The 27781-nt window shown below is 36.9% G+C and overlaps 1 protein-coding gene across 12 annotated transcripts in view; it reads right to left on the bottom strand.

Moving 5' to 3' along the window:
* Positions 1–323: 323 nt before the first annotated feature.
* The window catches only part of LMNTD1 (lamin tail domain containing 1), a 475302-nt gene continuing 447844 nt past the window's right edge, over positions 324–27781 (bottom strand). For all 12 annotated transcript variants that reach the window (XM_079139428.1, XM_079139427.1, XM_079139422.1 and 9 more), the window contains 4 exons: positions 22122–22339; positions 21401–21573; positions 4464–4526; positions 324–916 (listed from right to left, as the gene is read on the bottom strand). In XM_079139428.1, the coding sequence (XP_078995554.1) occupies positions 4489–4526; positions 21401–21573; positions 22122–22339 (429 nt within the window). In that variant the 3' untranslated portion in view covers positions 324–916; positions 4464–4488. The remainder of the gene's footprint in view (positions 917–4463; positions 4527–21400; positions 21574–22121; positions 22340–27781) is intronic.

Below are 27781 nucleotides of genomic sequence, written 5' to 3' on the forward strand. Positions count from 1 at the left end.
GAGTCTTTCCATTCACATTAATCTTAAATTTCAGATCTGAATTAGCAGTTCTTTAGCACATAAATGGATGCAGGACAATCATAGCAGGGAGGAAATTATTTCTGTGACATCTCAACTTTTGCCAAGATAGGAGGATTTGTTTTGTTCCTTCTACTAATTCAATTCTGTAATAGGTGCACTTGTTTAGGTTATAGTTTTTATAATGGGGACTTTTTGACTTCTAAGCAACCTGGTTGTTTCATTAACTGGTCATGAATACTGTTTGTTTCTGGTCTTTAATGTGAAGATCAAAATGGTTCTGAGGTAACAAATTTAGCAACGCATTTCTTTTTTTTTTTCCTGGTACAGGGATTGAACCCAGGGGCATTTAACCACCGAACCACATCCCCAGCCCTTTTTGTATTTTATTTAGAGACAGGATCTCTCCGAGTTGCTTAGGGCCTCTCTAAGTTGCTGAGGCTGGCTTTGAACTCACGATTTTCCTTCCTCAGCCTCCTGAGCTGCTGGGATTATAGGTGTGCAACACTGTGCCCACCAGCGGCCCATTTGTTAATGTTTATGTGTTTTATTTCCATCTTGGTGGTACTTGAGTAGTACCTAATCAGCTTTTCCTTTAAAGATCTGAGTAAAATGTACCCCATACTTGGAGCAACCAAGGAACACACTTAAAGTGTAATAGAGTAAAGGAAGGCTTTGTTTTCCTGTGCGCAGATGGCTTGATGTCTCTGTAGAAATCTTAGCAGGAGGCCTCACACCTGAGACTGTGTTCTGTACCTCCTCTACAGAAGAGGAAATGGAGAATGTGCTTAGCGTTCTTTAAATTACGGAATGTCTTTCAACAGCACAGTGAGGAGCCTGGACTTCAGGATTCTTTATTCTTCTCATAAAATCAAACTGTGACATAGTAAAGGTGAAACTGGGAAGACAAGAACAAGGGAGACAACAAACTTTGAAAGAAAATGGTTGCAGAAAACAAATATTGATGATATTCCAAGTGACTAAAGAATTTTGAACATTGATTCATCACTTTGGGGACTGAGAGGAGTAAACATATTATTAGTGCAGAGATTGAAGCAATATACCACAAAATATAGATTAAAAACACCAGAAAATGTAACATTAAACTTCCAACATTCCTTTAGCAAGGGACATTAGATATTAATCCCTCACCTTGGGCTGCTAAATTCTGTCTCCTCACTCTTGAAACTTGGGCCCAGGAGAAATTGTTATGGAAAGTTCTTGTCCAGGTCCCCAGGAAGGATTCCTGGATGGTTAAAAGAACATCCCATGTTTGGACTGCCTGATGTGGACCATTCAGAACAGTAAAGTTGTGTGATTATGGCTCAGTTCACCAAAGAACTCCATCACCAGTACTTCATTAAGAGTGCCTAAACAAGGTACAGGAGTTCCTTGTGTGTATGAGTTTGTTATGAATTTAATATCCTGTGTTAGGAAGGTTTGGAACTTTCCATAGGTCCTAAGCAATTGCAGACTTTTGAGGACAGAATCGTTGATGTATATTAAGATCCAGTTCTTTTCCTTCTTTCTATTTTAGTCTCTATCCTAGAATCCTTGGTGTCTCCCAGTGAGTCTGAGTGTTCATATGGCAGGTGGCAGCCACATAGGATGATTTCCTGGCTTTTCCAGTGTTCTCAAATTTGTGGAAAGTTTCTTTTTTTTTTTTTAATACAACATTCTATGACATCACCCACTTACACTGCCCATTAGTCACATAATAGAACTCCCACACAGTCTGAGCGAAGTGCCGAGTAAAGAAAGCATTTAAGGGCTAGGACTCTGACTACACTGTGTGTTTTTTATCAGTTGTTGCATAGAAACATGACTAGCAAAGACTCCTGAGATTGAACTTTGACTTGCCTGTGTTTGTTTCAGTAATTGGCATTCTGTTAAATTAGCAATTTTGGAAGTAAGATCTAAATATTTTTAAATATGGAGCAGACTTTAAATTCTCATAGTGGCCAACTCCTTTCAAGATGAAAATGTTTTTTCTAGTCTCACTTCTAAGTGTGTGGTGTTTTCTCCTTTCAGATAAGTTGGAAGTGGGGCAATAAAAGAAACTTTAAACTTAATTGGCAGAATCGTGCATAAGAACATTAGCTTTAGGCTGTGATTCTAGCCTTAATTGTGTTATTTACTATAAAGGGGCTTTAGGTAAATTGCTTAATCTCTCTGAGCTAAAGTTTCTTCAGTCATAGATTGGAGATAAGGTCAGAACTGCCTACCCTCATAGGCACAAATGAGATAATGTGAAAGCAGTGATATTCTGTCCAAATGTGTAGCATTACAAGCTGCCAAGGAATGCTCATGAATACCAAGAAGAACTGAACGAACGTTGACTTTGTCTCCGAGCAGACATGCCAGTCTCAGGAGCTGAGTACAATTGATAAGTGGTTCATTGATGGAGAGCTAAAATGAAGAAAAAAATTTGCTCTTGCAGAAGCTTCAGAACTATTTTGAGGGTTCATTGATGGTCAATCCTAAAGATACTTCTCAGTGTGGGGTGGAGACTCTAAGAAGACAAAAGGTATCTAAAAATGTCTAGAACTTTTCAAAACAGAAGGATTAAAAAAAGCAATCAAATCTACCAAAGAATCTGCCACAGAGAGGATCAAAGAATCTGTCTGTGACCATCACAGTTAAGCAGAGTAATAACTGAGGAAGACTAAGAAAGGCTAAACACTTGGCCAAAAATATCAAATCAGATGATTCAGAGCACTTTTTTTTCCCCAACCCAAACAAACAAATGCTTGTTTTTGTTTATAATAAGATGTCCCCTTTTCAATTCATTTGCAAGTTCACTCTTCAGTAGGATTTGCTTCTGGCTACAGAGAGTGAAGAGTGAGTGGATTATAGAAGTACTGGTTGTTAAGGCCTATGCAGATTTTACATCCCTCTCTGCATTTCAGCTGCATCCTACTAAGGGTGTGGCAATTGGAGGAAATGAATACCAGTGTAGACAGAATTCGAGATCATTGGGAGCACGGATTATATCATTGGGACACAAGGGTGGATTCTCCAGGGTTTTGGAGTTTAAATACTTTGAGTAATTTGGTTTTGGTTTTGTGGTTAGTTACTGGTTAATTTTAGTACTTGTCTCTTCAGTTCTTAAGTGGAATTGTTGAAGTAAGTTCCTTTACAAGCTCAATGGCCTTTAAAAAGCATAAAAGAAGAAATTAGGGATTTTTAAGGTTTAGATATGAGGTATCCCCCAAAAGACCACATGTGAGACAATGCAAAAATGTTCAGATGTGACATGATTGAGTTATGAGAGCCTTCATCTCTGTGGGTTAAACCACTGATATGGATTAACAGTGTAGTAAATATAGACAGATAAGGTGTGGCTGGATGAAGTAGGTCTCTGGGAGTGTGTTTTGGGGGTTTATATTTTGTCCCTGATGAGGGAAGCTCTCTCTCTCTTTCCTGGCTGTCCTGGACTGAGCTGCTTTCCTCTGCCACACTCTTCCACTGTGATGTCCGATTTCACTTCAGGCCCAGGGCTATGGAGTTGGTGGACTATGGACTCAACCTCTGAAACTTTGAGCAAAAATAAACTTCTTTCTCCTCTAAATTGTTCTTGTCTGGTCTTTGGGGCACAATGATGAAAACTCTGACTAAAACAGGGATGTTGTGGCCATCACAACTTTAGGAAGCTGGAAGTTCAAGAATTTGATACGACAGGAGTGAGGAGAGTGAATTTATAAGAGTAGGTGATCTTCAGAAGAACGTAAGATGAGGATTAGGGAAAATCTGGGGAGGGACAGGTGAAGGCAATTGAATGGTTCAGTAATCAGAGAAAATATGAAAAGTTGGTACACACAGGAGGGTGGCTGGAGGGACTCCGAGGCTATCAGTTGTGTGGAGTAGTAAAATCAAGTCAATACTAACAAGCTAGGGTTTTAATCTTAAACCAAGGAATAATCAAAAGTCAGAGAAAAAGAGCAGGAAAACCATAGCTCAGTCATAAATATGGCCTAGAGAAGGACACTGACCACAGGAACCCTTGACTGAAAAATAATGTAAAAAATATGCAACCACAGAGCGTTGGCAGTGTCTTTAGGCAGAACAGCTTCTGTTACACAATTACAAGTCTATTGATCATAGGAACTGAAATGTGTTGGGATAGTTGCAGAGTTGTTATTGAGTATTAGAAGTGACTCTGAATCTCGTGCTCAGTACGTACCTACCAACAAGAATAGGATGGGGGTCTGGGGCAGGAAGTAAGAGGTGACGTGTTCTTGTTTCCCATTCTTAAGAAGTTTATCATTCAACGGGAAGATTAAAACAGATGGCCCCCAAAGTAATGTAAGTATTTATCAGGAAATTAGCGACTACTGGATAAATAAGAACAATCCATGTTCGATGACTTTTAAAGACATTTCTGTAAATTCTTTGTCTTACTAATATTTTTGCAGAGAAAGTAAATTTGCAATATCATGACTTACCTTTAAAATTTGAGTTGGTTGTTTATTATTTTTGTAACTTAGATTTCTTTTTTTTCTTGGTCCCTGAAAATTAAAAATAGGGAGGGAAGGACAGGAGTTCAGTCCACTGTTCCAAACACTGATGTTTCACATTAAAACAAATCCTAAAATAAGCTAACAACATAGGTATTTTCTTTCATTTGAAGAAGAAATCTATGGTTTAAGAACCATATTTAATGGATATTTGAGTCAAGTAGCTTGAAAAATACCATTTATTATTAAGTCCAAGTATTCAGTGAAATAATTTTAAAATCATTCAAAATATATTTCAAGACATAATTAAGGAAAATATTGAGGAAAAATTATCCATCTGGAAGACACACACACACACACACACACACACACACACACACACACATTTTAAACAGAGGTTTGTAGAATAATCTGAGCAACCTATAAAGTTCCTCAAGTGCTTTCTACACTTAGACCTACCATAATAGCATAGTAGCTAGGGGAGGGAGGTAGAGGAATTGGACTGACTTAGGAGGAATCCATAAAGAAATAAATGGACAGGAGATGCTGTCGGATTGGTTCTAGTTCCCCTCTCCTCATCCCCAGAGACACTCAAGTCCCTTATATAAAATGGGGTAGCATTTGCATATAACCAACACACATCTTCCTATATAATAACTCATCTCTAGTTTGCTTATAAAATACATAATAACATGTAAATGCTATGTAAATAATAGTTACACTTTGTTGTCTAGGGAATAATGGCAAGAAAAATGCCTGTGTACATGTTCAGTGAAGATGCATTTTTTTCTGAATATTTTTAATCTACAGTTGGTCAGATGTGTGGATGCCGAAACTACAAGTAAGGAGGGATTATTTTACTTAAAGGTCATTTTGTATAAATATAATATTCACAGCTGGGAATAGTGGTGCATGCCTGTAATCACAGCTATTTAAGAGGCTGAAGCAGGAGGATTCCAAGTTCCAGGTCAGTTTGGTCAATTTAGCAAGACCCTGTCTCAAAATAAAAAAGAAAGGATTGGGAATGTGACTAAGTGATAGAGTGTCCCTGAGTTCAGTCCCCCGTATCTCTCTTTCTTTCTCTGCCTCTCTCTCTCTCTCTCTCTCCCTCCCCCATACACACACACATGTATACACACTCACACTTAAGTAGTTTATACATATGAAACAAATCAAACTGAAATAGTGCTTAATTGAATAACCCTAAATTCAAATTACTTCTAAACCAAAGATGAGATGTTATATTCTTCCTGTAAAATAAAAGGCAAGAAAGAAAAATAACATTCGAAGTACAGATAACAATAAGCTACTTTTGTAAAAACAAAACCAAAACAGGACTAGCTCCTCAGCATTCCTGACCCTTTCTTTTTCTATGCAAACTCGGTATTATCAAGTTAAATTTGTCAGGATTTGATTACAAAGGAAGATCATCCAGAAGCTGATGTGAAAACGTGATCTGCAAGGAAGAGTAACAATAACTCAGTGTTTCTGGTTGACAGTCATTTTCTTAGCCCCTAATAGGTTTCTGAATCTAATGAATCAGAATTCTGTTTGGTACATCACAGTAAAAACTTTCTGAATAGTAAGTTACGGTCCTGGAATATAAACAGGATTCTAAGATATTTTCCTTACCTAGGTAGTGGTTAGATATAGGAAGAGTGGGGCTCATCACTTCTCATCTTCCAGAGCAATTTGTTGGTATGAAATAGACCTTGTAAATATTTTATGTATGCCCTTCCAGACTGACTAGCCTGAGGATGAGAGTTTTGAATTGCACCCTGAAATTGTGTTCCTCAAGAAACAAAGCTACAGAGCTGATAATATTTATTTAAAATTCTCATCTATAAGTTCTTAAAGTTTAATGACAGGATTACCCGTAGTAGTGCTGTTTATCTATTTAAATTTCAGTGGATGATGGCAATGTATTAGGAAATTTGAGCCTGAAATATTTAGCACCTAGTTAATTTAATCTCAGTACTCTGACTTCCTGAAATAGTATTTTTTAATTATGTGAGGAAATGGATAATTAATGCATATTTCCATAAATGAGGTTATAATCTTTAATAACTAAAGGGCAATTTAAAGTGCTAATCTTGTAACATTGAAATGTTTTTTTTTTAATTTGGTCATGACGTCACCTCATTATTTTGTTATTAGGACTACTAGCTTGGAATTCTTTATTAGGTTGTTAAACATTTCAGCCATAAAGAGACACATAAATGATATTCTCACTTGTCTATTCTTTTTAAAAAAGCCCTGTAGTAATACAATGATGTTGGGGGTTGGGAGGTGAGAGAAGAATGGAGGAACTTTAAATTACATAGAGGGAAATGAGAGGGAGGAGGGAGCGGGGTATGAAAGATGGTGGAATGAGACAGACATCATTACTGTATGGACATGTATGATTACAAGAATGGTATGAGTCTACATTGTGCACAACCATATAAACGAAAAGTTGTACACCATTTGTGTACAATGACTCAAAATGCAGTCTGTAAAAATAAAAAAACTAAAAAAAGAAATACAATGATGTCCAATCTGAATTATCTGAAAGTAATGGAAAAGCTGTTATCTCAAACACTAGATGTAACAAAGTTTTTCTTCACAAGGAAGTTCCTAATTTTTCGTACCATTAATTTGATAATGAAACATAGGTAGAATACACTGGCATTTGCAACATTCCTTCAAGTTATTATTTTCTATTCAATTTGAGAATAAGCAGACTAAGTAGCTATCTGTTCCACAGGATGGTCAGATTTTTTGTTTTGTTTTGTAAAAATAAATTTCTACATATTGATTCATACAATTTCTAGTTATTGATTAATTGCCATATATGTAAATATAACACTGGCTAATACTCTGCCCAGTCATGAAAATATGATATCAGACATTCCAAATTCCTTTTCTGAAAAAAATTGAAACCATGAAATATAAACAGGGATGAACAAAACAGGTACTGATCTGAAGACATAAAGAAAATTTATATCAAAACTGTACTGGAAGTAGTTTCGTTTTTCTTTCCTTTTTCTTCTTTCTTTCCTTTTTTTTTTTTTTTTTTTTTTTTTTTTTTTTTGTGGTACTGGAGATTGAACCCAGGGTGCTTTACCACTGAGCTAGGCTGCTGAGGCTGGCCTTGAGCTTGTGATCCTCCCACCTTAGGTTCCCAAGTCGCTTGGATTACAGGCGAGTGCCATCACACACACCTGGCTGGAAGCAGTTTCTTATGGAATAAAATATTTTGATCTCAAGATAGAAAAGCCAGATCTATTGAATGGTAATGAGTAATTGTTTATAGTCCAATTTAAATAAATTTCCATAAATGATATCTTAATATAGAGCTTACATTGATGAGATTTTTCCACATCTCATTCCTGCATTAGGTTATCTATGTTCTATTTTCACTGATTTTCTAACAGTTTTGCTTTTATATGTGGCTCTGTAACCCTCAGAAATAAAGAGAAATTATTATAACGATTCCCACAATAATATCTGCACTGAAGATATTAGTACTGCAGAGTCCACGAGTAAAACAAATCCTACTGCACTGTACAATGTGGATCACAGATGATAGGCAAATGCATTAAAAGTGTGCAAATAAAGTGCATTCGATGATGAATTCTAATGTCTGTCAAATACTATTTTCAGACTAATTTCTACCATAACATGAGGTATAGAAGGAGACAAAGTTGTCCAATATCTGCAAGCTAATCTTTGTAAGAAAGCATGTGTTCCTTGGTCTAGGAACAAAACTCTCAAGGCAGGGCCAACACATCAGCCTTGTGGAAGGGCCCCGTCCTCCCTTAGTGTGGTTCTCTCATGCTGCACTCAGTGCCTGGCCTTTGTGCTCAACTAGCTCCAGCTGCATACTTTTCTACCAAAATGTCTGACTTGTTCATCTTTTCAAATTTTATTATGAAAAATATCAAACATACAGAAAATATTAATGAATAATACAACCATATCCATATACTTAACACCCAGATTCAGTCATTAATATTTTGCCATATTCACATTATAATGCTTCTATCACCAACCCATTAGTAAATATGTAAAAATTTCTGTATGAATCTCCCAAGAACAGCCACATGCAATAAGCACACCTAACAAAATGACTCCATGTCTCATACTCATTTTATATTTGAATTTACCTGTCTCAAAATCGTCTGTTCTAGCTGTGGTTTTTGCTTTCTATTTAACCAGATGCCTATTAAGAGAAACTAAATCTTAAGTGGCAGCAATATTGTGTGGGCCATCTGGCTCAGATACAATGAAACAACTTAACAATGGCTTAAACAAGATTGTTTCTCTCTCATTTAACAGCCTGGAGATGGGCCAAAACAGGGCACTTAAGGTGGCTCTTCTGTCCTCAACACATGGCTTCATCTCTGAGTTGAAATACAGCAGCTCCAGCCCCTGCTATCATGCCACAGAGAAAACACAGGGGAGCTAATACTCCAAGAACATGATCCAGATGTTGCATACAAAATTTCCGTCCTCATTCCATTGTACAGAATGTCAACACATGGTTCTGCTAGCTGCAGCAGAGGTGAGAAAAACAATTTTTATTCTTGGTGTCCATGTGTCCATGTTTTCCGAGGCCTCTGGGTCCTGTGCCTAAACGAACAGTGGTTTAGGGGCACCAATCAGCCATCTCTACCACAAGGTATTCCTGGAAATGCAGAACTATATGACAAACTATATTAAAACGGACTCCTAACACATTGTAATGCAATGATAGGCTTATTCTATTTTTCTCCTACACTAAATAAATTTTATATCATTAATATTTGTTTTGAGTTATTCAGTGTACTTTGTCTGGGTTTCTCCTTTCTAGTTAGGGTATAAGCTATCAGTTCCTATTTCTATAACAATACTTTCTTCCTTTATTATTTTTTCTTTGTTGTCATCAAAAAATTAAAAATAAAATTTTTATTTAAGTGTATAACGTACATGCAAGAACAGTCACAAATCATGATTGCACAGCATTATAAAAATAGTAACACATAATTGTAAGCACTACTCAGATCAGGAAATGAAGCACTGTCAATGTTCTAGAAGCATTGTCTGGGTACTTTCAAGTACCCTTTCTTTATCCCAGAGATGACTACTGTTCTGGTCTCTGACACTATGATTCAGTTTTGTATGTATCTGAATTTCGTATACATGGGATATGAAATACACATTCCTTTCATTCTGATATCTCTCACTCGAAATTATGCTCATGAAATTGATTGTCATTCTTGCATGTAGTGATAATTCATTGATTTTCATTATGTATAAATAATTTATAATTTATGCATTATATTTTTGACAAATAATTGCATTGTTTTCGTTTTAGTCTATTACGAATACAGTTGCTGTGACTATTATGTGTCTTTTGGTGTACATGTGTATATATTTGTCAGGCATATATTGTTCTTAGGAATGGAATTGCTGAGTTGTGGGAAAATTGAGTGTAAGTATATTCATTCATTCTTGCCTTTGTACTCAGACTTATAGTATGTCAAACAGAAGTCATCATGAAGAGAATTCTTGTCCTGCTCTAGAACTGAAAGGAAAAACTTCCACTACTTCAATTTTAAGTATGATAGTTTGCTTTAGGATTTCTATAGAAACCATTTGTCAGATTAAGGAAATTCTTTCAAGTCATAATTTTTAAAGTTCCTCCCCCACCCTGGGGCACGTATTGAGTTTTGTAAAGTGTCTTTTCTATTTCTATTGACATCATTAGAAAATGTTCCTCTTATTTGTTAAGGTGATAACCGATTAATTTTAAAACTCAAACCATTCTTGCATCTTAAGAATAAACCCAATTTGTTTGTGGTGTGTTACTCTTGAATAGCCCATGCATCAGAGAAGATGATGGGAATTGTGTATTTTGAACTGACTATCATGAAAATATAACTTGTATCATGCCATAAATATGACACTCTTTTTTTATTGTGTATCCTAGGTTATAATATGCATCTTTGATTTATTAAAGTGTAATACCTATTGTTACTTTAACTATAATTGGACAAAAAAGGGAATTTAGAAATTTAGGGTACTTGTACATACACAAACATTTAGAAATTATTAGGAATAAATATAAGCACATAAACTTATTATGAGACAGGGAAAGTTTTCTTCTTTTTTTACATATAAAAGGACACATGACTTAACTGTTACAAAGAGACTTCACATTAAAACAGTGTGGAGCTACTAGTTTAACATTCATCAGATTAATAAATAATTTAAAATTCTGACAATGTATAGTTAGGTGACAATAAGGGAAATGAGAAAACTTTTACAATGGTGGGCATATAAATTAGTAAAAATCCTTTCTAGATCAGTTTGGCAAAATCTAATAAATTCGAAGATGCATCTGTCACACAATTGAGCAAGTTCACATAAGGATTAAAGGGGATTGTAAAAGTTAGGGTAAATTCCTCAAAGAAGCTTTCATACATATGTACAAATGGATAGGGATAAAGATATTCATCGCAGTACATATACTTTCATTAATGCATTTGCAGATAAATGGATGGAATTGAAGAATATCAGGCTAAGTGAAATAAGCCATCCCTAAAAAACCAAAGACCAAATGTTTTCCCTGGTAAGTAGATGATGATACATAATGGGGGTGGGGAGGGTGTGGGGTGAGAGAAGAATGGAGGAACTTTAGATTACCTAGAGGGAAATGAGAGGGAGGAGGGGGTGGGGGTATGAAGGATGGTGGAATGAGACATCATTACCCATGTACATGTATGACTACATGAATGGTGTGACTCTACATTGTGTACAACCAAAGAAATGAAAAGTTGAACCCCAGTTGTGTACAATGAATCAAAATGTAGTCTGTATAAATAAAAAAAAAAATAAATAAAAAAATTGTAGAGTAAAACATTAATGGGGAATAGACAAATATACTAAAAGATGTATACTAAACTTGTACTATATATAGTTAAAGTGACTGAATTAGATCTACATATATCACTGTAGTTAAATCCCCCCAAACTATACAGTTGAGTCAAAAAGAGTGGCACATTTAGCACAATATCATTTAAGTAATTTTTAAACACACCAATCATACTATATGTATCTTAAGGATCCCTAGATAGGTAATTAAACTATAAAACTGAGGATCAGAATGACATTTCAAGATCAGGTCAAAATTAGAAAAACAAAGAGGACTTAAAATATTTGGATTTTGGTTGGGGGGTAAGGTGAAACAATATGACAAAATGTCGACATGCTTTTATTCTGAATGACTAGCATATGGGTGCTTTTTACATTATACTCTATATTTTCTTATATTTTAATATAGTCTTAAAAGCAAAATGTGCTTGTTACAAATTAGGCAGATGGTATATAGATTTAAACAATTATCTTATTTGTAAGTTTCTAGGCTCCTCTATATGCATTTAAGAAAGACAGTTCAAAATAAGAAAACTATTCTTTCTACATGAAGATTCTTTCTTCTATAACTCAGCTACTAATTTTTTTTTTTTTTTGGTACTGGGGATTGAACTCAGGGTCAATCAACCACTGAGCCACATCCCCAGTCCTATTTTGTATTTTGTTTAGAGACAAGGTCTCACTGAGTTGCTTAGCACTTTGCTTTTGCTAAGGCTGGATTTGAACTTGTGATCCTCCTGCCTCAGCCTCCCAAGCTACTGAGATTACAGGCGTGCACCACTGTGCTTGGCTTCAGTTACTATCAATTATTGTAGGGTTAAAGGAGCAGGTTTGAAGAAACTACAAGTAAAATTGATAATTTTCAGTGTTTTTTTTTTCTTTTCTTTTCCAGTTACTGAGTGTGTTTAACAGTAGCAAATATTTCAATAATGGGAAAACTAAAAAGATACTGAATAACTAACAAATCATGTAATGTTCCCTTAAAGAATCTGTAATCTGGAAATATAGACTATGGAAATATGGAAATATTCCTTCTAGGATAAGAGATGGTGACTCAGGGATTGCTTTCCTCAATGTAATCATCAACCAATCATTCACAACAAGTCTCTTTGCAGACATCTTTTGCAATAGAAATCCAAGTTCTTATAATTCTGATGCTATATTTATCTGTCTGTAATGAAAGAAACTTTTAAAAACGTTATATAACAGTGAGCAGAGACCCTAGAGCTATCAAAAGTGCCATCTTTTAAGATTACTAATATAGGATATGAACATACATTAGAATGTTCTGTGTTGAATAGCAAACATTTTTCCCTCTTGGTGGTTGAGGTACTAGGGATCGGACCTAGGGGTACTTTGACACTGAGCCTCATTTCCTGTTCTTTTTCTTTTTTATTTTGTGACACGGTCTCACTAATTTGCTAAGTCTGACCTTGAACTTGCAATCCTCTCGCCTCAGCCTCCAGGGCACTGGGATTACAGGTATGTGCCATAACACATGGCTAGCAGATATTATTGAGTAATCAAGTTCAGTTGCTATCACTACAGCAAGGTGCTTCAAGAAAATCAGTAATCAAATTCCCTTGAAAAGTAAGTTGTTCAAGATGAGCAAAGTTTATCAGTAATTGGAGAAAAACATAAATTAATGTACCTCTTGAGAGTCTCAAATACAAGTCATAAGGTACAATATATTGCACACAGAATTTACTGCTTAAAAGAGACCTAAATGGGGGTGGGGGGGGAGTTCAAGATGGCAGACTAGAGGGTGGCTGCATTTCATGTTGCTCCAGGACTCAGGATTCAAAAGAGGAGATGTTGAGAGACTTGGGACCAACTCAAAGCCGCAGGGTGAGTCTCTCCCGTTGGGGAGGCGTCCAGGATGGGGCGGTAGTCCCGGAACGCAGGGAACTTTGTGAAGTAGAGCTGCCCGGGGAGACACCCCTCCCCCCGCTGGAGCAGTGAACTCGGACAACGGGGAGCATCGAAGAGGAGGCCGCTCAGCACAGCGCTTGGACTCGTAGCAACCACTGGGGCTGCGGGTGGCGGCCCAGAGGAGGGGCTGGGAGGAGAGCTGTTTGGACTCAGAGCGACCGCTCCTGAACACTGGGGGGCTGCCCGGAGGAGGAGGAGGAGCGCCGGGTGGCTGCCAGGAGGAAGAGGCGTGCGGTGGGCTGCTTGGACTCGGAGGGATTGCACCAGAGCTACATGTGGTTGCCAGAGGAGGAGGCCTGCAGTGAGTTGTTTGGACTCAGAGTGACTGCTCCTGAACACCAGGGGGGGGGGGCTGCCCGGAGGAGGAGGAGCATGGCGGGTCACTTGGATTCGGAGTGACTGCCCAGGACTACGGGTGGTTGTCGGGAGGAGGAGGCGAGCAGTGAGTTTCTTGGACTCCTAGCGACCACACCGAAACACCGGGCGGCTACCTGGAGGAAGAGGCGTGCAGCAGGTCACTGGGACTTGGAGCGATTTACGGGGCTCCAGGTGGCTGCTCAGAGGAGGGGCCGCATAGCCAGGTGATTAGGTGCAGAGCAGGGTCCCAGGACCTAGGAGGCTTCCTGGTGGAAGAGCTGCACAGAGACATGCTTGGGGGCGGAGCGAAGGTTCCAGGACTGCAGGCAGATTCTCTGAGGAGAGGCAGCCTAAGGAGATTCATCTGCGAAGGGTGAGGCTCCCAGGCACAGGAGGTGGGGCCGGGCCCCTGGGAACGATGCAGAGGAAGGCAGCCCAGCCCAGATGGTAGTTGTAGATTGAGGGGAACCTACAGGAGGGGAACTGACCAGCGAGACCTCCCCACCAGGTGAGTCTTCCCTGCCGGGTGAGGTTTTCCCACAAAGACGGTAAAAACAAAGACACAGGCCCAAACAGGCCTTGCCTCAGCCCACAGCCTAGTTTCCCTGTGGATGACCATTGGTCAACAAGTGGAGGCACCTCTGCCCACTAGCAGGGATTATACCCCACATGAAGGCCACCACTCCTAGAGAGGCAGCTTCCTTGTGGAGCACCGCATTATCAACTTCCTCCAAGACTTCAGCCTACTGAAGGCTAAGGGCGGATATATATAGAAATCTTCAGGGACATTGTAAGTCAATAGAGGAAATCTGCAATACCTTAGTAGTCCACTGATACCTGAACAAAATGAGGAAACAAGGGAAGAAAATGCCCCAAACATATCTAGATGTTACATCAATAAAATCCAATGACAGCATGGCAGAAGAAATGAGAGAAAGGGAGTTCAGAATGTACATAATAAAAATGATCAGGGAAGCAAACGATGAGATGAAAGAGCAAATGCAGGCACTGAATGATCGCACCAATCGACAGTTAAAAGAGCAAATACAGGAAGCAAAAGATCATTTCAATAAACAGAGATATTGGAAAAAAAACAAAAAATCCTTGAAATGAAGGAAACAATAAACCAAATTAAGAACTCCATAGAAAGCATATCCAATACGATAGAACACCTGGAAGACAGAACCTCAGATATTGAAGACAAAATATTTAATCTTGAAAACAAAGTTGACCAAACAGAGAGGATGGTAAGAAATCATGAACAGAATCTCCAAAAACTATGGGATATCATGAAAAGGTCAAATTTAAGAATTATTGGGATTGAGGAAGGCCTAGAGAAACAAACCAAAGGAATGAACAACCTATTCAATGAAATAATATCAGAAAATTTCTCAAATCAAAAGAATGAAATGGAAAATCAAGTTCAAGAGGCTTATAGGACTCCAAATACACAAAATTACAACAGACCCACACCAAGGCATATTATAATGAAAATACCTAGCATACAAAATAAAGACAGAATTTTAAAAGCTGTGAGAGAAAAGAACCAAATTACATTCAGGGGGAAACCAATATGTATATCAGCAGATTATTCAATCCAGACCTAAAAGCGAGAAGGGCCTAGAACAACATTTTTCAAGCTCTGAAAGAAAATGGATGCCAACCAAGAATCTTATACCCAGCAAAACTTACCTTCAAATTTGACAATGAAATAAAATCCTTCCATGATAAACAAAAGCTAAAAGAATTTACAAAAAGAAAGCCAGCATTACAAAACATTATCAGCAAACCATTCCATGAGGAAGTGATGAAAAACAAAGAAGCAAATCAGCAAAGGGAGGAATTATCCTGAAGGAATTGTCAAATAAAGGAGGAACCAAGTCATGTCAAAAAATAAATAAATAAATAAATAAAATAAATGAACCAAATGACCGGGAATACAAATCATATCTCAATAATAACCCTGAATGTTAATGGCCTGAATTCATCAATCAAAAGACATAGTTTGGGAGATTGGATTAAAAAGAAAGATCCAACAATATGTTGCCTGCAAGAGACTCACCTCATAGAAAAAGATACCCATAGACTAAAGGTGAAAGGATGGGGAAAAACATACCAAGCACATGGACTCAGCAAAAAAGCTGGAGTATCCATCCTCATTTCAGATAATGTGGACTTCAAGCCAAAGTTAGTCAGAAGGGATAAAGAAGGACATTTCATACTGCTTAAGGGAAGCATAAATCAGCAAGACAGAACAATCATAAACATCTATGCCCCAAACAGTGGCTCATCCATGTATGTCAAACAAATCCTTCTCAATTTCAGAAACCAAATAGACCATAAAACAATAATACTAGGTGATTTTAACATGCCTCTCTCACCAGTGGACAGATCTTCCAAACAAAAATTGAACAAAGAAACCATAGATCTCAATAACACAATCAGTAATTTAGACTTAACGGACATTTATAGAATATACTATCCAACCAAGAGCGAATACACTTTCTTCTCAGCAGCACACGGATCCTTCTCTAAAATAGACCATATATTATGCCACAAAGCTAATGTTAGCAAATACAAAAAGATAGAGACACTACCTTGTATTCTATCAGATCATAGTGGATTGAAGTTAGAAATAAATGAAAGAGTAAAAAACAGAAACTACTCCAACACCTGGAGATTAGACAATATGCTAATATATGATGAATGGATAACAGAAGATCTTAGGAATGAAATTAAAAAATTCTTAGAGGTAAATGAGAACAAAGAAACATCATATCAAAATCTCTGGGACACTATGAAAGCAGTACTTAGGGGAAAATTTATTTCATGGAGTGCATTCAATAAAAGAAGTAAAACTCAACAAATAAACGACCTAACACTACAGCTCAACGCCCTAGAAAAAGAAGAACAGACTAACACTAAAAGTAGTAGAAGACAAGAAATAGTTAAAATCAGAGCTGAAATCAATGAAATTGGAAACAAAAGAAACAATACAAAAAATTGACAAAATAAATAGTTGGTTCTTTGAAAAAATAAACAAAATTGATAACTCTTTAGCCACACTAACAAAGAGAAGACGAGAGAAAACCCAAATCACTAAAATTCAGAATGAACAAGGAAATATCATAACAGAAATGATTAAAATACAAAACATAATTAGAAGCCATTTTGAAAATCTATACTCCAACAAAATAGAAAATTTCGAAGACATCAACGGGTTTCTAGAGACATATGAATTGCCTAAACTGAATGAGGAGGACATACACAATTTAAATAGACCAATTTCAAGTAATGAAATAGAAGAAGTCATCAAAAGCCTACCAACAAAGAAAAGTCTGGGACCAGATGGGTTCTCAGCTGAGTTCCACGAAACCTTTAAAGAAGAGCTCATTCCAATACTTCTCAAAGTATTCCATAAAATAGAAGAGGAGGGAACCCTCCCAAACTCATTCTATGAAGCCAGTATTACCCTGATACCTAAACCAGACAGAGACACATCGAGGACAGAACATTTCAGACCAATATCCTTAATGAACATCGACGCAAAAATTCTCAACAAAATTTTAGTAAATTGCATACAAAAACATATTAAAAAGATAGTGCACCATGATCAAGTGGGTTTCTTCCCAGGGATGCAAGGTTGGTTCAACATCAGGAAATCAATAAATGTCATTCACCATATCAATAGACTTAAAGTCAAGAATCACATGATTATTTCAATAGATGCAGAAAAAGCATTTGATAAAATACAGCACCCCTTCATACTCAACACTGAAAAAAATAAGGGATGGTGGGAACATTCCTTAACATTGTAAAGTCCATCTATGCTAAGCCCATGGCTAATATTATTCTAAATGGTGAACAACAGAAAGCATTCTCCCTAGAAACTGGAACAAGGCAGGGATGCCCTCTTTCACCACTTCTATTCAATAACGTCCTTGAAACTCTAGCAAGAGTAATTAGACAGACCAAAGAAATTAAAGGGATACAAATAGGAAAAGAAGAACTCAAACTATCCCTATTTGCTGATGATATGATTATATACTTAGAGGAACCAGGAAATTCCACCAGAAAACTTTTAGAACTCATAAGTGAATTCAGTAAAGTAGCGGGATATAAGATCAATGCACATAAATCTAATGCATTTTTATACATAAGTGATGAATCTTCGGAAAGAATAATTAGGAAAACTACCCCATTCACAATAGCCTCAAAAAAAATAAAATACTTGGGAATCAATCTCACAAAAAACGTGAAAGACCTCTACAATGAGAACTACAGAACACTAAAGAAAGAAATTAAAGAAAACCTTAGAAGATGGAAAGATCTCCCATGTTCTTGGATAGGAAGAATTAATATTGTCAAAATGGCCATACTACCAAAAGTGCTATACACATTCAATGCAATTCCAATTAAAATCCCAATGATGTACCTTACAGAAATAGAGCAAGCAATTATGAAATTCCTCTGGAAGAATAAGAAACCCAGAATAGCTAAAGCAATCCTTAGCAGAAAGAGTGAAGCAGGGGATATCGCAATACTAGATCTTCAACTTTACTACAAAGCAATAGTAACAAAAACAGCATGGTATTGGTACCAAAATAGAAAGGTAGATCAATGGTACAGAATAGAGGACACAGACACAAACCCAAATAAATACAATTTTCTCATACTAGACAAAGGGGCCAAAAATATGCAATGGAGAAAAGATAGCCTCTTCAACAAATGGTGCTGAGAAAACTGGAAATCTATATGCAACAGAATGAAACTAAACCCCTATCTCTCACCCTGCACAAAAATCAACTCACAATGGATCAAGGACCTTGAAATCAGACCACAGACACTGCATCTTATAGAAGAAAAAGTAGGTCCAGATCTTCAACATGTCAGCTTAGGATCAGACTTCCTTAACAGGACTCCCATAGTACAAGAAATAAAAGCAAGAATCAATAAACTGGGAGAGATTCAAAGTAAAAAGCTTTCTGTCAGCAAAGGAAACTATCAGCAATGTGAAGAGAGAGCCTACAGAGTGGGAGAAAATCTTTGCCACTCATACTTCAGATAGAGCACTAATCTCCAGTATCTATAAAGAACTCAAAAAACTCTACACCAAGAATGCAAATAATCCAATCGGCAAGTGGACTAAGGAAATGAATAGACACTTCACAGAAGAAGATCTACAAGCAATCAACAAACATATGGAAAAATATTCAACATCTCTAGTAATAAGAGAAATGCAAATCAAAACCACCCTAAGATTCCATCTCACCCCAATTAGAATGGCGATTATCAAGAATGCAAGCAACAACAGGTGTTGGCGAGGATGTGGGGAAAAAGGTACACTCATACATTGCTGGTGGGGCTGCAAATTAGTGCAGCCACTCTGGAAAGCAGTGTGGTGATTCCTTAGAAAACTTGGAATGGAACCACCATTTGACCCAGCTATCCCACTCCTTGGCCTATACCCAAAGGACTTTAAATCAGTATACTACAGAGACACAGCCACATCAATGTTCATAGCTGCTCAATTCACAATAGCCAGATTGTGGAACCAACCTAGATGTCCTTCAATTGATGAATGGATAAAGAAACTGTGGCATATATATATACAATGGAATATTACTCAGCCATAAAGAATAATAAAATGATGGCATTTGCAGGCAAATGGATGAAATTGGAGAATATCATGCTAAGTGAGATAAGCCAATCTCAAAAAACCAAAGGACGAGTGATATCGCTAATAAGTGGATGATGACACATAATGGCGGGTGGGAGGAGTTAGTGTTATGGTTAGGTTATGGTTAGGGAGGGGGGCAAGAATGGAGGAAGGAAGGACTATATAGAGGGAAAAGAGGGGTGGGAGGGGTGTGGGGAATGGAAAAAATAACAGAATGAATCAAACAACATTACCCTATGTAAATTTATGATTACACAAATGGTATGCCTTTATGCCATGTACAAACAGAGAAACAACATGTATCCCATTTTTTTACAATAAAAAAAAAGAAAAAAAAAGAGACCTAAATATTATGTCCCAGTTGAAAAACTGAGACATAGGTATATACAATGTGCGCTTTTATAAAAACAGAATTCAGTCAGTCATTTACAAAATTTATATCATTTTTACTTCTGTTATTTTTGGAGGTACAATTTCCCAAGGATGTGTTAGCATACTATATAACACAGGGGTTTTCTTACTGTTTTATGGTATTATGCTTTGGATATGAGATGTCCCCAATAAGCTCCTGTGTTATTGCAGGATGTTCAGAGATGAAATGATTAAGCTATGAGAGCAGTAATTAATCAGTTCATCCTGGTTTGCATGAACTGACTGAGTAGTAACTGTTGGCAGGTGGGGTGTGGGTGGAGGAGGTGGGTCATTGGGGGTGTGCCATGGAAGGGCTCATCTTCTCGGTGGCCCCTTGCCTTCTGTTTTCTGGCCAAATGTCCTGAGGAGCTTCCCTTTGTTATGCCCTTCTTTCATGATTCTGCCCCACCTAGAGCCATGGATTTGGCTGACCATGGACTAAACCTGTGGAACTGTTAGTCAAAATAAACTTTCCCTCCTCTCAGTTTTCTTGTCAGGTGTTTCAGTTACAGTGACCCAAAGTTGACTAACATGTATGGAGAATCCTATTATTCCACAGAGGGATCTTAAACATCACAGGCAAAGGGAGAAAGAAGAATAAGAGGGTGGTAGTCAGTGGGAACTGATAACCACCTCTTCACCTTAAGACAGCTCTGCTTGTATGCATTTCATATATTGAGGTTTTGCTTAAAATTTCAGGTTTTTAAAAAAGTCTCTCTCTCTGTTAAATAGACGTTTGTAAATCATTATAACTTCGCCAGGATGTAGCTGCTGTATTAAATAGGTTTTTTCCACATTTGAATCTAATTCCTTCTTGGCATTGTGTTCTTCTCATCCAGCTTAAAAAACAAATTGGCGTTATCTGCTGAACCTCATGAACTCTCTCCCCAGAAAAAAAGTCCCGTAGGCAAACAATTTTGTACCAAATTTAACAGATTCATGAACTTTTGGGGGAATACATTTACAGACCCCAGGATAATACCACCAACTCAAAAAGGCTTATTTATAGAACTTAATAAATTTATGCTTGAAAATGAATCAGAATTTGGGATTAGATCTGGAGTGTTTTTAGAAAAGATGAATATTTTTAGCACATAACTTGTAGGAGGAGTTTTTCCTGCCTGATGCAAAAACAAATATATTTTTCTCCAATCTTCAAGAATCCTACATACTAATACTGGTCATGCTGTTCTTTTGATCCAGTGGTTTGTTCAACAGATATTTATCAGGAACTGTGGAAGATGCTGAGGTAGAGTATATGTGATTGGTTTACAATACTTTCTTTAAGAACCTTGCTTGAAGATCTGAATCTGAAGGTTTTTTAATTTTTAATTTTTAAAAATTTTCTTTGTTCTAATGAGTTGTACATGACAGTAGAATGCATTTATACATTTTGGTAGCTCATACATAAATGGAGTATAATTTCTCATTTTTCTGATTATACATAATGTAGTATTCACATTGGTCATGCAGTCATACATGTACATCAGGTAATAATGTCTGTTTCACTCTACTATCAGTCCCCTCCCCTCCGTTCACTCCCCTCTACCTAATATAAAGTAACTCTATTCTTCCCTTTTTAAACCTTACCAAAAATACACATGCACATTCCTTCCTCTCCAATGGAATAAGTACCCTTTTGATTTACCTGGGGCTGGATCAGGCCTGGTTGACTGAGACCTGGGCTGTCTACCCAAGTTGCTTCCAGTGGTGCATGTGTTGTACGGTTCAATCAGGGGACAGTAAGGATGTGCAGGAACACAGGGACTGTGGCCCCAAGGGCTGCGATTGGGGAAAAGGCTTGGTGGGATTTCCTTTTCTCTGAAAAAGAAAATTACAAATTTAACCCAAAAGGTATCTTAGGCAGTGGCATTAGAGTTGACAGTGCAATTAAAGTGAAAAGATGTTTCAAAACCAAGAAAACATGGCTTTTCTAGACTTTGTGGGCAGAATATTTATTATACCATCAGAAATATTTGCCTACAAATGAATGACATTCTTCACCTCTGCCCACAGCCAACACTTGATCCAAGAATAAATGCCTAAGTGATACACCTCTTCATCCATCTAAGCACTGCTAAAGACCTGGGGACTCACCTCTTCACCCCTTGCAGCATCCTTGCCCGGAATAACAGTGCCAAGGAAAAAAGAAGTGGCCTGGGTCTCAGTATGACCTACTGAAGACCATCAGCCTTCACTGCTTACTCTGTTTTTATGATTCTCATTTGGGCTCCTATTCAAAACATTTTCTTAACCATGGTTGACATATTACATGTTCATTATGCATCTGTCACCCAGTCATTCCCATGTGCTCAGTTACTAATTTCGGGATGTGCCCAATAAAACCAACAAAACAAAATGTCCTTTACCTCTTAATAGAAAGTGGAGCTTGTTCTACCACACATGCTGCAGTATCTTCCTTCGGTTGATCTTGATTTTCTTTAGTTATTGTAGCTGTGGATGTTGTCCACCGAAAAATGTGCTTTCTGAATGTTGGAGTTACTACTGAACGTCTGTCAAATTCAACGTCGGTCTCTAATTTTTCCCATGCCTGTTTCCAGTGAATAGGAGTGTACCAAGCAATAGCCTAATGAAAATGATTCATTAATAGCGAATGTTATTAGAATGATATGTTTTTAATGTCACAGACTCATTGCAATATAATTTATTTTTTTAAATAAGGTTTATTGTGTAAATTTGAGGTTTACAATATAATGTTATGGGATACATATAGAAAGTAAAATGGTTACCATCAGACAACAAGTTAACAATCATTTCACATAGTTGCTTTTTTTATGACAACAGCAACTAAATATTACTTATTTAATCAATTTTGTCCCATCATACCATAAAACTTATAGTATATCATTTATAATATAATTAATGTATAATACAATTATATAATGATATAATAAAGTACAACATTAATTAAAATACTATATAAACTCTAGATTATTATATCCAACCTCTTTTAATGCACCTGTGTCAAATTCATTGAAGTATTTTCAGGATTGAAAACTTTGGACTTAATGGGTTAACAAAAATAACATTACAAACATTACAGTAAAAAGGCTTACTGTAGTCTTCATGTTGTATATTAAATGTCTTGACTTGTTCATCCTATATATCTACAATTTTATATTCTTTGATTTATCTCCTCCCCCATCTCTGCCCCTGGTAACTAGAATCCATCCATGTTGTGGCAAATGACAGGATCCCTTCGTTTTTAAGGCTAAATAATATTCCTCTGTGTGTGTGTGTGTGTGTGTGTGTGTGTGTGCACCACATTTTCTTTAAGTATTTGTTAGGGGGCATTTGTTTCCATATCTTGGTATTATGAATAGTTCTGCAATAAACATGGAGTGCAGATATCTTTATGAAGTGGTGATTGCATGTCCTTTAGGTATATAGCTGGAAGAGGGATTGGTGGGTCATGTGTAGTCTGCTTTTTTTTTTTTTAATTTTTATTGTAAACAAATGGGGAACATCTTGTTTCTCTGTATATGAAGTAGAGGCATACCATTTGTGTAATCATAAATTTACATAGGGCAATGGTGTGTTTGATTCATTCTGTTATTTTTTCCTTCCCCCCACCCCTCCCACCCCTCTTTTCCCTCTATACAGTCCCTCCTTCCTCCATTCTTGCCCTCTTCCCAGCCTCCATTATGTACCATCATCTGCTTATCAGTGAGATCATTCAACCTTTGGTTTTTTGAGATTGGCTTATCTCACTTAGCATGATATTCTCCAATTTCATCCATTTGCCTGCAAATGCCATCTTTTTATTATTCTTTATGGCTGAGTAATATTCCATTGTATATATATATGCCACAGTTTCTTTATCCATTCATCAATTGAAGGACATCTAGGTTGGTTCCACAATCTGGCTATTGTGAATTGAGCAGCTATGAACATTGATGTGGCTGTATCTCTGTAGTATGCTGATTTAAAGTCCTTTGGGTATAGGCCAAGGAGTGGGATAGCTGGGTCAAATGGTGGTTCCATTCCAAGTTTTCTAAGGAATCACCACACTGCTTTCCAGAGTGGCTGCACTAATTTGCAGCCCCACCAGCAATGTATGAGTGTACCTTTTTCCCCACATCCTCGCCAACACCTGTTGTTGCTTGCATTCTTGATAATCGCCATTCTAATTGGGGTGAGATGGAATCTTAGGGTGGTTTTGATTTGCATTTCTCTTATTACTAGAGATGTTGAATATTTTTCCATATGTTTGTTGATTGCTTGTAGATCTTCTTCTGTGAAGTGTCTATTCATTTCCTTAGTCCACTTGCCGATTGGATTATTTGCATTCTTGGTGTAGAGTTTTTTGAGTTCTTTATAGATACTGGAGATTAGTGCTCTATCTGAAGTATGAGTGGCAAAGATTTTCTCCCACTCTGTAGGCTCTCTCTTCACATTGCTGATAGTTTCCTTTGCTGACAGAAAGCTTTTTACTTTGAATCTCTCCCAGTTTATTGATTCTTGCTTTTATTTCTTGTGCTGTGGGAGTCCTGTTAAGGAAGTCTGATCCTAAGCTGACATGTTGAAGATCTGGACCTACTTTTTCTTCTATAAGATGCAGTGTCTGTGGTCTGATTTTAAGGTCCTTGATCCATTGTGAGTTGATTTTTGTGCAGGGTGAGAGATAGGGGTTTAGTTTCATTCTGTTGCATAAGGATTTCCAGTTTTCCCAGCACCATTTGTTGAAGAGGCTATCTTTTCTCCATTGCATATTTTTGGCCCCTTTGTCTAGTATGAGAAAATTGTAATTTCTTAAGGTACATCCATACTAATTTCCATAATGGTGGTGCCAATCTACATTCCCACCAGCTGTGTAGTAGGTTTCCCTTTTCTTCATACCTTTACCAATACTAATCTCTTGCTTTTTGATAATAGTCATCTTTATAGGTGGAAGGTAGTATCTTACAGTGGTTATTAGTTGCATTTCCCTGATGGTTAGTGATATGGCCCACCTTTTCATAAATCTGTTGGGCACTTTTATGTCTTCTTTGGAGAAATGCCTGTTCAGATCATTTGCCCATTTAAGTAGTTCATTAGTTTTTCTGCTATTGAGTTGTAAGTGTTCTTTATAAATTTTGGCTATTAACATCTTATCACATTATGATTTACAAATATATTTTCCCAATTTTTTTGATTGTTTCCTTTGCTATGCAGAAGCTTTTTAGTTTGCCATTGTTCCATTTATTTATTTTTACTTTTGTAACCTGAGCTTTTTGGTGTGATATCAAAAAAATCATTGCCAAGGTCAATGTCCAGGACCTTTCCCCCGTGTTCTCTTCTAGAAGTTTTATGGTTTCAGGTCTTACATTTAGGTATTTGTCCATTTTGAGATGATAAAATAAGATGCAATATAATTTAAAAATCAAACTATATAATGTCATTTACCTACTGTGTGTGGATTAGCGAATTACTTAATGAGGGATCTAGTAAAACACCTGTTTTTACCTGCAAGTACTGCATAACCTCAATCCGATTAGCCACTTACTATCTTGGACTGTGTTCTCATATATAAAATGGGGAGAGTGGTCATGGGCATCACTTTACAAGAGTATTTGAAATTCAGTTGAGCTACCAAATTTCATAGCTATAAAGAACTGTGCAAAAAGTAGTTGAAATATTCATAATTTAAAATTTTAAACATTTGCATCATTTTATCTCTCTCTCTCTCTCTATATATATATATCTCCATAATTCAAGATGGGGAACTAGGTAGTAAAACTAAAGACATAAAGAAGAATACTTTTTTGGTCTAGAATCCTAACTGAGAGTTAGGAAGCCCCATGAGCACTAAAAGCTGGAGTTTTTGTTAGTTTCCTGAAGCATCTGAACAATGAGTATGTGCAAAAATTTACTCAGGAAAATCCTGCATAGTGACCAACAATTATATCTTTATTCAGCATGAGAAAATTAAGCACCAAAGCATACCCTAATGTTCTACCTGTTCTTGTGATCTGCTTTTAGTTTATAAAATTACAGGTTTCAGCTTTGTGCTGCTGCCATTGAAAAAGGCTCAGGTTGACTTGACAAATGAAATAGACATAAAGATAACATCAAGCAAATTGGGCAAGGCTCAGAAAAACAAATGAGCACACAAAATCTTTTCTAAAAGTTCATTTTCATGAACAACAACAAGAAAACCCCACAGTTGCTGCAGATCATCAGTTTGGGATCCTCCTCTTTGAATAGCTGAGACATAGACATTTATTTTGAAAACAAATTGGTGATCATTTTAGTGTGATCTTTCTTAATTACATTGCATGCCTTTCCTAGGCAAGACCAATATTTTATTTCTCCCTGATTTGTAAAGACTTAAAAACATTTGATTACAATAATGATAATGTGATAAAATTTAACCTCTCCTTCTTGAATGTTGGTCATAGAAATACTGCAGGCTATTTTCAGTACAACATAAAAATTCCTAGAAGATGTGGTTTAATTTTAATTCTGTCATTTTACTAATCATGTAACCTGGAGCAAGACATTGAACTTTCCATGTCCTGTTTCCCTCCTTTGTAAAACACTTGAACATTACTGAGAATCAATAAGATCGTGTATCTATAAAGAGGCATTCAGGGAGCTCCCACTGCCTAAGAGGGGTCTGTTCCACATCTGAATCTCCAGTACAGAATGATGGACTGGGAAAATACCACTGAACAAGCACAAGACGTCTATTAGTTTTTCAGCATACAGTGCAGAGGCTATAAATCCTCTGGGACAACTGTGCCTGGTGGAAAAAGCCAAGCCCTGTTTTTAAAATCCATAAATTCATAGAATCTTAGTGATTATATCATACATTATTTTATAGATGAGAAATTAGAATAATATTTTCATAATTAATTCATGGCAGAGCAAAACTAAAACCCACTTTCGTACTATACCCTACAGTTTATAGTTAATATGGAATATTAACTCTTATCATGTCAGTGACTAGATAACTCAAAAAAGTAGTAGTCTAAATCATACTTTATTTAGTCTCTTTTTAAGAATTACTTCTTTTTTGTGTGGAATACAAGCTATTATAGAAATGCTTCTTATTTTTTATTTTTTTTAAATTATTTTTTGATTCATTGTACACTAATGGGGTACAAGTTTTCATTTCTCTGGTTGTACATGAAGTAGAGTCACACTGTTTGTGTAAGAATGACTTCTAACGTAACTTCTCTTTTTAAAATAGTATTATGCAAGTCCAGAAACAGGATCTATTCAGGTCTGTATAAGTGCCTTTTGTTGCAGGCAGAATATGGCTGACTAAGTGACTTTCCCCAAAGTTATGGATTATTTTCTATAAACAAATATATATATATCTGTATATATATATATCTGTAAACAGATATATATACACACACATATATGCACAGTTTCTAGTTAATAATATATGTATGTATACACAGACATTTAGATAACTGGGAAAAAAAGAACTTTGTTTTTACATTAGGATTTCAAGTTGACTTAAAAATCACATTTTAGCCTTTTTGGGGGGAATATTTTCTAGATGATTTGAATACTACTTATTGCTTTACCATGGGTGGCATAGTACAATGGGATGTGACTCTGGGGGGAAAAAGTATTGAACTGAGGGAAGGAAGGATTTAATAGGTAAAAAGGGAGGAAGAAAATTACAGTGGAGCAAGCGCATGTGCAAAGGCTCTGTGGCTTGAAGAAGTGATCAGGTCCTGGAAAATGAAAGTAATAAAAGGACAGAGTGGTGGGAGCAGACCACATGAGGAGCACAGGAGAGAGCAGTCAGGGAGGTGGAAAGGCCAAGAGCCCTCTCAGATTAAGGGCAGATGGGCAAACTCACTACCACCTACAGACTCAGAACAAGAGTCTCTTCCTGCCAACACCTTTCCTGACACGCCTTGACATAGTTGACATCTGTGACCTGGGCTGTCATGCTCTGTGCACATATTTCTCTTCAAGTACTGTTTCGAGGCATTGTAATTATTTCTGGCTACATTCAATTTCTACTAAAAGACTCTGTGTCTCCTAAGGAAAAGAACTGACTACA

The sequence above is a fragment of the Sciurus vulgaris genome, assembly GCF_902686455.1.
Source record: "Sciurus vulgaris genome assembly, chromosome: 5".
NCBI classification, from domain to species: domain Eukaryota; kingdom Metazoa; phylum Chordata; class Mammalia; order Rodentia; family Sciuridae; genus Sciurus; species Sciurus vulgaris.